General features: G+C 37.8%; 1 protein-coding gene across 3 annotated transcripts in view; it reads left to right on the top strand.

The window, feature by feature from the left end:
* The window catches only part of PHC3 (polyhomeotic homolog 3), a 31834-nt gene that overhangs the window by 861 nt on the left and 18810 nt on the right, over positions 1-12163 (top strand). For 2 of the 3 annotated variants that reach the window (XM_068405942.1, XM_068405944.1), the window contains exons 2-7: positions 2499-2646; positions 3418-3576; positions 4995-5072; positions 6680-6838; positions 8843-8941; positions 11526-11766. In XM_068405942.1, coding sequence (XP_068262043.1) covers positions 2521-2646; positions 3418-3576; positions 4995-5072; positions 6680-6838; positions 8843-8941; positions 11526-11766 — 862 coding nt within the window. In that variant the 5' untranslated portion in view covers positions 2499-2520. The remainder of the gene's footprint in view (positions 1-2498; positions 2647-3417; positions 3577-4994; positions 5073-6679; positions 6839-8842; positions 8942-11525; positions 11767-12163) is intronic. The other variant, XM_068405943.1, reaches the window with a different exon arrangement.

The raw sequence follows: 12163 nt of genomic DNA, 5'->3' as shown, positions 1-12163 counted from the left end.
GTGTTTGCTGTTACTGTGACATTTACCCAAAGTCAAACTTTCTAAAACATGAGTAGTGACATACATATCCACTGTGAAGGTGGTTCAGCATTATTGGTATAGAACAGCAGGTATTTTTTTACTTTAGATATTTGCTTTGACTGAAAAATATAAAGAGAACAAAACTGCTGAATATTTACATTGTGCACAGTATAATTTGAAATTATGTGGTGTTTTGTACTGTTACTACTTGAATAAATACTTATTTTCAATACAGTTTTCTGTTGTGCTTTGTATTTTGGGCTTGCTTAAATGCATAGTGGTTGGTTAAAGTCAGAGTTCAGTGCATTTTCTAAAACGTACAGAGGTTCTTTTGAGTTAACGTTAAGTTGCTCACAGGCAACATCGTTGTAAGGTCATCATCACACATTTACCAAAATTGATATTACTATAAGTTAGGAGTTTTGCCTTTTGATATTGTTGAGTGCTCAATGAACAATTTTGGAAGTTTATTTTCAATTGAATCTGGGGTTTTTTATAACTAGGAGTGGTCTCAGCATATACAGCATTGTGAAGTAAGTGAAAGCGATGCTGTAAAGGCAGTCTGATTTTAAGTCTCTAGTGGTTTTTTATGCTTTCCTCACATAAAATATCCATCTGCTAAATTCTAATGGATTCTTTGTTTCCTTGCTAAAAACAATCACTTTTTATGTATTTTCTCCCTTAAACATTCCACTTCTCACTTAGAGGTTTCTAACAAGTGTCACCCGTTGAAGCACTCTGCTGTTCCTGCAGCCGAAAGAGAGCACGCTGTTTCTGCGTGTCAGTGCTGTGCTGCCTGGCACTGGTGTTGCGGTAGGACTGAGGGGTGGCAAGTAAGCAGCTGTGTCAGCTCCAAGTGTGGCGTTAGAGGAGGGCTTGAGATGCACCTCAGCGCCAGACCACACTGAACAAGAGTTTAGGATCTTTCCTGTTTTCCTTGTACATCCGTCGTGGGAACGACTTGGGCAATGGCAAAATTATTTTTGAAAATGAGACACTTTCAGCTGAAGGATTAACACCTCTCATGGGATGAACTTCTGATGGAACAGCTCGTAGAGTGGGATACATTGTGCACCTCACTAATAATACATCTAAAGCGTGGCTGAGGACAAAGGAAATCCAGTGTTGTTTTCTTAGGCTAATTTAACTGGTTGCATAACTCTGCTAAAACTAGCTAGACAAGTTGTGAGTGTAAATATTTTGATGTGCTTTTAATGTCCTCTGGAGGAGACAGAACTTTTTTCAAGGTACTTGTCATTAGCATTATGTGAAATTAGTGTAAAGTGGTTGTAGAAGTGTTGCTGTTTTTATTGCAGTTGAAGTGGTTAACCATGTATGTTAACTTGCCCTCTAATGTAGGCAGACAAATGGCATCAATAATGCACAACAGATCTGAATTTTTAACAGCAAAGCTGTATTTTTTCTTCAGTTCTAATAGTATGGGTCTCTGGCTTTGAAGCGTGATTTATTGTCATGAATTTTCTTTGCTGGCAAAACATATGCAAGTATACAATACAATGATAGGCGTGAGGTCCTTGGGTGACCATATATCTATTAAAGTTTAGTTATTCCAAGTACTCAGGAGCTGCGGCATCATGTGCTGTTCTCTACTTGAAAAGTAGTCATGTTTTGAGAGGTGAAGCTAGCAGCTGGCAGCATGGCGTTCTGCGTTCAGCTGTGTGAGTTGGAACTCCTAATTATGTTCTTGTTTGATGCAGCATCCAACGGGCAGTTTGTTAAGCGCTTGGTAACGCTGCTTTTTTCCTAGTATGTTGCAGCTCTCTCGACGATTATTTTTCTGAGCCCTTCTTTTTTGTAAGAAGGAAGCACATCTTCTCCACACCTGTTTTTTTTTAACATCCTTTTAAAAGCAATAAACAACAACTATGCTATTTCCTGTTAATCATAATACTAATACTGAAAAAGAAACTAAAGTAAACACTCATATATTGAGATACGTGATTCATTTCAGTTTTAAAGACGACATTTTGGGAGAGAGATTGTACTGGGGAGGAATCATCAGAGATGCTTAATTAGATAGTTTCTTCCTTGACTGTTGCTGTATTTTGGGAGGTACTGCTGTAAAAGGCATTTTTCTCTCCATCCTTTCCACCTCTTTCCAAACAGAGCATGCCGCCAGTGATTTTTGCCAAGAACGTGTTTTGCTGAAGGTACAGAATGGTCAGCCAGCAGTTTCTGTGCTGTGCTGTGGGGAAGCGGGATGCGGCAGTACTCCTGTGTACCTTGCTGGAAGTCTTGTGTGTATTCCTAAATTGGTCACCTACCGCTACTCTTGATGGATCGTAGAAGATTATAACCACATCTCTCAACACATTCCATCAAGTAGTAGCAAATACTACACACCCATTTGAAAATTGTCCGTTATTCTATCTCAGTGAAGCTTAGATCTTTTTGCCTTTAAAATCAGTGTGTGCTGGATGCCTGTTTGTGAACCACTTTTTTTTCCATTCTGCCAGGCTGGACGAACACTTCACAGCTATGGAGAATGAACCAAACACAACAACATGTTCTGCATCTACAACTACTGTCACTACCACCTCCACTTCCCGGACACCGCTGCCACAGATCTCTGTCTACAGCGGCTCTGACAGGCATGCTGTCCAGGTACCGGGCTATGAAATACTCTTTCCTGTCTTGTACAGTGCTCTTAAATACAGGCGTTGTGCAATACTTTACACAGGTTTAACTTTCTTAATTGCTGTCTTCTTTCTCAATATCTGACTTACTGGTTTTTAGAAGATACTGTTTACCAAAGGGTATCAGACTGCTTAAGAATAGTGCAGGGTACAGGCCTGCCTCCCAAATAAGGGAGGGGGAATGCTATGCTAGGAAGTTTGTTTTTTTCACCCTTTTTTGTCCCTAAGCGTATGGATTATTAACATAAGACCTCATAAAATAACACAAAATAAAGGTGTTTGTTTGACCAACATTGACTACAGGGATCCAGAGGTATCTGTGTGTGTAACGGCTTCTTTGGATCCAGCCCCCTCTTGCCATTCTTTAAATTAGGTCTCCTTGAACTCTGTATGGTCCATTCTGTTGGGTTTGATAATTGAGTCACTCTCATGCTATCCTGATCTTTCAAAAAGCAGAACGTTACATGGGACTTGACAAGAACCTAAGAGGCTTGGATGTTGTGTTGTGAATTGTGCTGTGTTGTCAGCTGATTGTCAGGCTTTCCTTGAAAATGAATATGCTTATGTTGACTATGTTCTGTGACTCGGTTGAGAACAGTGATGGAGCAAGTTCATGATTACATAATTGGTGTGAAAAGAATTTGTTTGGTTTAATTTCCTTGCAAAGGTAAATTTCAGCATCATGTCAGCATGGTGTGTACTTTGTAATTGTAATTAATTACCTACTGATTCGTCACAGGTTATTCAGCAGGCCTTGCATCGTCCTCCTAGCTCAGCTGCTCAGTACCTCCAGCAGATGTACGCAGCCCAACAGCAGCATCTAATGCTGCAGACTGCTGCTTTGCAGCAGCAGCACTTAAGCAGTACCCAATTTCAGAGTCTGGCAACTGTACCACAGGTGAGAGCGAAGATTGCTGAAAAAGAGTGGTGTGCTACTTTCTAGAGTAGGACTACAATTCTAGATTATTGTCAAACATAATAACAGCTTAAGTGCCTGAGCTTAATGCCTCACAATAATTCATGGTTATATTTTAATGACTTTGTTATTTTAATTGTCTCTTCCTCCAAACTATTTGGAGGATTTTGTCTGGTGTTATAGATGCTCCAATAGGCGACCATTCCATGCTTTATTGCATACATTATAATGCATCATGTAAATCATCAAACAGAAATAATAAAAATAGACTACTTCAATCTTCATCCCATGATTTTCTCTAAAAATTGATGGGGAAAGCAATGAATAGCAATGTATCTTAGTGAAATCAAGTAAAAATAATGAACATCTGGTGTCTTAGTGTGTTTTGCCACACATCTGGCTGCGTTATAAGTAATGGCAAAATTCAATGTTAACTCTGAATGTGGAAATGTAGGAAGTAAATGACATTTCATTTCTGAAGCACAGCTTTTAACATTAGTGAACATTGGAGGAGACCCATTCTGAAAACTCAAGCAGTGGAAAGATTTCCTTTGACCTCACTTGACCTTGTATTGAGAATACTATTGCAGAGATAGGTGGTTATTAATGATTTTATACATGGAAATGCTAAAACAGAGTTAAAGATTTCAGGGATATAGCTGTTTGTGGTCAGAACTGGGACTGACCCTTCTGTGCTCCTGGCTTTTTCTTCTATACCCTTTTCCATTAGATTATGGTAATATATTGATTTGCCATTTTTTTGTGATGGATTTGTGTGTACAGATACAGTTACCGAGACAGAGCAAAGAAAATCAGATTGGGGAAGGCTAAGAAGTTTTGGCATGCGGTCTGTTAACACAGAAATCTGGATCACTGTCCCTGTTACTCATATGAAGGGCTGGAATAGACACTAGATGTGCATATGTAAATTGTCATTCTAGAATATAAGGGTGTTCTTCACAGCATTTACAAAGTTTGTTTTATTTTCAGAGGATTCTAATCATAATAAAAATTATGAAGTGAGTTTTAATAATGACAGTTTTTAATGATGTCACATATTAAGTTCTGAGCACCATAGGTAGTGAGCTGATCAGTTAGCTTCATCATTAGCAGTTTGATAGACTTCACCTCTGATAGTTTTTGTTCAAGTCTTGATCTGCAAGAATCTGAGTGCCTGAAATTGGGTAGGAATTCAAGGCATTTCGCACCTTGCAGATAGCATTCCATAGTGCAGAGCGCACTTTGCTGAAAACTAATTCCACTTGAGTAAAGCATTTATACTGTTAACTCAGAGAAAAGGTAATGGTAGAGAGGGATGTTTCTGATGGTTTATGCAATAATATGAACATCACTTAAACACTTTTTGATTTCAATATTTGACACATATTCTTGCTATTTAGGCAAGCCTGTCAGGTGGGAGGCAATGTACTTCCCCCACTGGGAGTGTCACTCAGCAGTCAAGCATGTCGCAGACCTCGGTACGTAACTGAACAAAGCCCTCCATCCATTCTCAACCCCTCTTGGTTATTATAGAACTACTTGGAAAAACAGAAAGGATTTTAGTATTTAAATTTGTGTGGTTAAAATTAGTATTACGGAAACGGTAAATAGAAGTATGACAACTGTAGTAAGCATTGACTGCGCTTCTAGTGTCTGCCAGTCGTCCTGATGTGTGCTACCAGCTGCTATCGTTGCTGGCCAGTGTTGGAGGCTTCCCTGGTCCCAGCCCACTCTTGGTGCTCTGAGGGGCAGCTGCTCACTCCACAAGCACAAGCACTGTTCAGACCACTGCAGGAGTCACTCCCCGAGCTTCCATCTCTTACTTTATTTCTTACTGGATTTTTCACATTAGTTTCTTTATTCAGGGCACTATTGTAGGTTAAAATCATAACTCTGTGTATCAGTGATGAGAGCACCAAATCTCAAGAATCCAAGTCGATGCTCATATATATACATATATATATATGTGTATATATGAAACTGGTTAAATGTTTATAACATTCATTCTTTTATTGATGATCATCTTTTATCATGCATCTTTTATGCACTTTCAATTACTTTATCCATATTCTAGGCATGTGCTCAGGTTTCAGTTATTAGCAGCTCTGTGTTCAGTTCATGCTGTACTTCTTGAAGCGGCACCTTCAGACATGTAATTTGCACTGTCTTTTATGTACAGTTCTACAGTTGTCTTGAGTAGGACTTTGTTAGTCCTACAGACATCCTGCTTATTGATCATGCCCTTAAGCTGTTCATGACTTCAGTCCATAGCTTCAGTGATTTAACTGTATATTTTTTTAAGCTCTCATAGCATTGCTTTGGCTTACAGTTGTTAAAATTAAAATCATTTGTTCATTACATTTAGGAGGGAAAGTCTTTAAAGATGTCTGATGTTAAACTAACATCATAATTGGGCTGGGATTTTTCAAGGAAATCTTTTGAGTAAGTGATGAAAAAGAGCTGGGCACTTAACTCTGTTAGACCGGTTAGGGGAAAAAAAAGAAAAACAAACAAACCAAAAACACAACAGCTTTTATTTGAGAAGATGCTAAAGAGCAATTGTTCAGGAGCATTTAATATGAAATTCTACAAAGTTTTAGTTTCCAGTCATTTTTAAATGTGCATATGTAGAGTGAGGAATCAAAGTCCATATATGGCAGCACAAAGAAGTCTTCTGATCAGGCTGCATAACAAGCATAGCAGAAGATATCAGTCCAGTCAGATAATAAAACATTTAAAGATGCTTAAATATTAAAATGCAGATGTTTTTCTTAAAATATTGCAAGCTCATGCTACATATTCTGTAAATGCATATTTCTATCAAGTGTATTTTTCAGACTTCATAATATCATCGTTTATACTAGTAACTGATTATTATTTACTGCTAAATGGTTGCTTGCAGCTTGAGAACAAAAAGTACAATCTTGCCAGAATCCAGTTTTGTGATGATTGGCTCAACATATTTTTGATATCTTTACAGTTCAGTGATTTCAACTGCCCCTGCCATTTTTGTCAAAGGCTTTCTGGCTTTAGACCCTAGGGTGAATGAATTTCCATGACAGAAGCAATATTTTTGTTTCCTTAGATTAACCTCTCCACCTCTCCTACACCTGCACAGATAATAAGCCGTTCACAGACCTCCAACACCACCAGCAGCAGTATTACCCAACAGACTATGTTGCTGGGGAGCACCTCTCCAACCCTGAGTGCAAGCCAGGCTCAAATGTATCTACGAGCTCAAATGGTAAGTTTTGATTACAATTCCGAAGCTTGGTTTTGGTCCATCCCTGTCATCTCCACCACCCCCTCAGAAAAAGAAAACCAAAACACCTTAACCATTTCAGTTTTTGTTTCTATAAATTATTTATTTTTCTTTAGTTTCAGATAGCTGAGAATTTAGTCACTAATTTGTGAATACGTGTCTTCTGAAAAACTGTAGACGTCAGAAGCAAAAGGATTGCTGTAGCTTAGTTCTCTGGTGAAGTTTGCTTAAGTGTTTTTAGCCTCGTCATACTACAGTTATTAAATTGATCCAACATGGGAAAAGTAGAAAAAGAGCTCCTGTCTTTTCTGGCTATGTAGAAGGGTGTACTGGAGTCTGTATTGAAGGTAGATTGTTTTCCAGTGCACTGGTAACATTCAGGATTCCGACTCTTCGTTAAAATTTTCTTGTATTTAAGATTGGTCTTTGCATTATTGTCTCTAGAATTCGAGTTAGGTATATAGCTTTCATTCTCTTTGGATTAACATGAGACTCGTTGCAATTTCCTGTCAATATGGCATTTCTGTTTCCTAATGGGCAACTTTAAAAAAATCTGTGTAGTGATTTGTTTTTTTTTTTTTTAATTTAATTTAGTACTTTCTCTAGTGAGTTTCATATGAATTGAGCCTTACAATCAGTGTGGGATTTTATAGAAATTACTGAAGTTGTACATGAATGCTCAGGTACCAGTCAGTACTTGGTAAAGGCTAAAGACACTATTAGGGCTTGTGTGAGTTAATGACCAGAGCTTTCTAGAGTGTTATGTTCAACTGTATGAAACAGGAAGAGTCACTGTTATGCTACACTGAGATTCAGAGCCAGAGGTCCATGACTGCAATGGTATATAAAATCAGATGCAGGTATGAGTTCTTGCAGGAATTGCACCTGTGAAGTATGTTTGGGAAAAGTGATCCTTTCTTCCCTTTCTGAGGATGACATTGCTGGCTTTTGGAGTAGCAGTCTCTCTCAGTGACATGGATTATTGGTACAGTTTTCCTGTTTATTTACACTAAATTATCATCCAGGCTCTCAATGCCAAATCCCATGCTTATTTGAATAACTGCTTTACACCCCAGTTTCAAGTGAGAAACTTACACTATTAGTTTCTGTTTAGAATGGTATTGCAAGATCATTTTGCTAGCCTCAGTAGTTCGAGCATCATACCTGTCTTTCAGTGTTTCTAGCTAACATACTAAAAGTCATGTATTTTTCTTCATCACCAAGACCTTTCATTTTCTGTAAAAGCGTCAACTCTTACCTCTAGCTAGCTCATAGTAACAGCTTCATCACCAGCTCAGTTCAATTCCAGATAAAAACCTTCATGTTTTCTTCTTAGCTGCTCCTTGCAGTTGAGATATCTCTAAAAAATATGGAAGACTAACTAATGGTCTCTCTTCAAAGCCTTCCATAAAGATGGTCTTTGCTATATTGCCTATAAAGAAATCAATGATGGTTAGGTATTCTGGTATTCTGAAGTTAGTAATTTTAGGTTGGTTGTATGTTACCTGTTCTCGCTATGAAACCTAATCAGTGTAGTTAAAGTTCATGTAACAACTCTGCTTGTTAAATAACACTTTGGCGGATTGGAAGGTCTAAGTTCTCTTTCTTTGATGTAGTAGATATTGGGCTGCTCTCTTGACTTTTTTTGCCTTTGTTTCACTCACTTGTCATATTGGAGGGAAAGTCCTCTTTAAAATGCTTGTATGAAAGATGATAGATTTTTGTATATATATGAAAAATTTTTCTCAATATGTAGAACAGGTATTTTACAGTATTATATTTATTTTACATTTTATCTTTTAGTTTTATTTACTTAAACTACAATGATAAATTGTTCTTTGAGTGAGTTCATCTAAAAGTAAAAAAGTAAATCTTAGAAGCTGTACGTCACTACATGTAAGTTATGTATCTCTTCAAAATATTGCATTTCTTTCACATATTTTCAAAGCTTTAGTCTGTTACCAGATATTTTTTCTTACTTAACAGCTTATTTTTACTCCTGCAACCACTGTGGCTGCTGTCCAGTCTGACATTCCTGTTGTCTCATCATCTTCCTCATCTTCCTGTCAGTCTGCAGCTACTCAGGTGAGCTTGTATAAATTTATTAAAGGTATTTCCAGTAGAGGGGGACAAAACTGAAAAGTAAGGAAACGTGGTGCTTAAATTTACTTTCTTATAAAAACTACTAATGGGTACTGGTTATGTACAACTTCAGTGTCTTCTGTTTGCCATCATTACACATTTAGAGGTGGTCATTTTATACGTAAAATTTGGATCCTGGATATGACATTTTAGGTCTTTGTAATTAGCTCTCATCTTTATTACCTTGAATAACTTCATGTTATCAGCTGAACTTGTATCACCTTTTCATTGCTCAACATATTTGTATATCACCTGGAAAAAATATACGTCATTATCCAGATTGCTACAGAACATATTAGTCACAGGCTTCTGCTGTGAAAAGTGAACATTTATCTATAACAAATTTATGCTCTCATGAGAGATCTTCTCTTCTGTCGTAGCAGTTTCTTTAAAAGCCTTTGATAAACGGACCTTGTTTAGAAACCTTTTAGAAATCCAAGTAAATTATACCAGTTGAATGTTCCCTGACCTTATGTTTGTTGATACCTTCAGAAGATTCTAATAGATTTGAAGACCTTAAAGGTATGTCACTGTTCTGAGATAATGGTAAATCATTGAAGCTTGCCTTCCCTTTGCTTTTCCAGTAGGTATGTGAGGCAGGCCGAGCTTGCTGGAATCCAACTGTGTGTTTATGAAGGATGTTGTTGAGCAAGCTCACAATGTTAAGTTCATCAGTTGAGCCTTCGTTGAAAAGACAGACTGCTCCTTCAGTCTTGGAGTTATCATGCCTCATTAGCCTTTATCACAGCTGCCTCTCTTTCCTCCAGATTCTGCAGATCAAGTTTGAAAGTGCAGAGAGGTTACTGGAGAGGCTAGCAGCTCTTTTTGCATTTGTATCTTTGTCTTTTGCATTCAAGGTAGAGATGTCAATAAAGCATATCATTTTACAGTCTTGGTCCTTGTAGAGGGACAGTAGAATCTCACCACAGACCACAGAGCATTATTCAGTCAGATGAGCTGCTGTTGTGACCCTGTGAAACTCAAGCCGTTCCTGTCTCCTCTCAATGTTCAGTACTGCCCTGTTGCCAGATGTTGTTAACCTTGGTTGTCTGGTAGTTTCTATAGCAGCAATGACATTGCAAAGATCCAGTTTCATCCGTAGTCAGTGAGGCAATGGAAAAGCTTTAACACTGATACACTTTATTTTTCTTACCTTGTGATAAATATGTCCTTGGGGTTTCAGAAAACTGGGTTTAGAGAAATGTCTTTGTTCACCATATAAGCAAACCCAAGCAAGCAGGCAATGCCAGTTAAGAAAAAAATGTGTTTGGTTATATTCATACACAGATGTGTATATTACACTTAGCCACAATGTTTGTGAAGGTACAGTATAGTGATCTCACAGTATTTTCTTCCATGTAGAAATACCAGAGAATTTCAGAAGTTCATCAATGGTTAGCAGTGTCTTAATGGCACACCTAACATAGCCTGTTAGGTGAACTGGCACTTCTCTCCTTACTCCTCTTCTGCTGTCATACTTTTTTCTTTTCATTTGCATCACCCTCATGTACGACCTGGACATCTCAGATCGGTTACCTTATCTGTTAAGGTGTGCTGAAGGTTGATTTGTATTCACAGAGATAGGATTGCAGTAAATGCCTCATGCATGCCAATAAGGAAACAAATATTGTTGTCCTCAGAACAGGATTTGAATGCATGCTGTGGTAACACACTGAACGGTGAGAAGTAAAATGTCAACTAGCTGTTCATTACACAAGTACTAACTGTTCAATGAGGAAGGGATTATGTAATCAAAATAGTGGAAGTTGATAATAATTAGTCCTCTTTTTCATGTAAAATATGATGTAAATTCATGCTACAAGGGTGGTCTTTATCCTTGGAAATAAAATTCTATCACAGCGTGTAGGACTGGAAAGCTGGGATCATTATGCACAGAATCTGGCTGTGGTATAACAGACATTAGTGAAAATAATCACTGATTGAATTACATTTCAGAAGGCAAACCTTTTGTTTCATGTGACATTGGAGGTGTCATGATGAAAAGGTACATTAATATTGCTGTAGAAATAAAGGGCTTAGGTTTGTTAAGATGTGGATAAAATACAGCAGGTTCTGATCCCATTGACTGCCCAAGGCTCTGGTTTATGTTAGTCTCTGCCAACATACTTACAGACCACTGCACTTCCACAGTGTCTGTATAAAAATAAAATTGCATTTGCTTAATATGCTTTGTGGCATTCACTTTGAAGGCACAATAAAAGAGAAAAAAATGCAAGTTTTAATACAAATCAATGTAATGAACAATTTCCGTTTCTTTTAAAAGTTCAATAAGAAAAAAGACCTTCCTGTATTTTCTTTACCACTGAAGGTAATTCAAGATCACTATTCTTCTCTAAATTTTGTAGCTTAAAAGATACTTTGATATGCAGATTTTTAACTTCTCACATATTTTGGTCACATGGGATGAGAAACATTACATAACATTATTTTTTTGCAATTTTTGCCTGGATGTTTGTCATGGATGTATATATGTTTTGAGTTTTTTCACGTTTTGCTCATTTCCCAGGTTCAGAACTTGACTTTGCGCAGTCAGAAGTTGGGTGTGTTGTCAAGTTCACAGAATGGCCCACCAAAGAGCAGCAGTCAAACTCCATCATTGTCTCTGTGCCCTAATAAACCTGTAGCCAGCTCCAAGGGCAGCCAACCAGATCCCTCAGAAAGCAATAGAAAAGGCGAGAGCCCAACCCCAGAGTGTCGGAGTACACCAGCCACACGGACGTCAAGCATACATCACTTAATAACACCAGGTAGGATGAAAATGGCGCTATAAGAAAATTATTTTAATTGAATTTCTTTGTTATGGTTCTGTCAGAGTCCAATGCTCTCTGACTGGGTTCTTTTAGATATTCCACGTGAATGGAGTTTAACTTTTAATAGTAAATTTACTTATTCGTTGATATTGTATGTTACACGGAGTTTTGGTTTAGCAGAGTGATACAGCAGGGTTCTTAAATCACAATACAAGCACAATATAGCAGTTGCAGTACACAGCTGAATCACAATACAAACATGATTCTCATTACTGGTCTGTCTGTATGCTCGTTGTCAGGACATGTCATCTCCAGTCTCTGGGAAGCAATACGTGGGCTGAAACCACCTCAGGGCTCTTGTTCTCATTAAAATCTATTTTGTTGGTGGTTTGTT

Source organism: Nyctibius grandis, chromosome 8, assembly GCF_013368605.1.
Source record: "Nyctibius grandis isolate bNycGra1 chromosome 8, bNycGra1.pri, whole genome shotgun sequence".
In the NCBI taxonomy this organism is placed as follows: Eukaryota; Metazoa; Chordata; class Aves; order Nyctibiiformes; family Nyctibiidae; genus Nyctibius; species Nyctibius grandis.
This window is presented reverse-complemented; position numbering and strand designations above follow the sequence as displayed.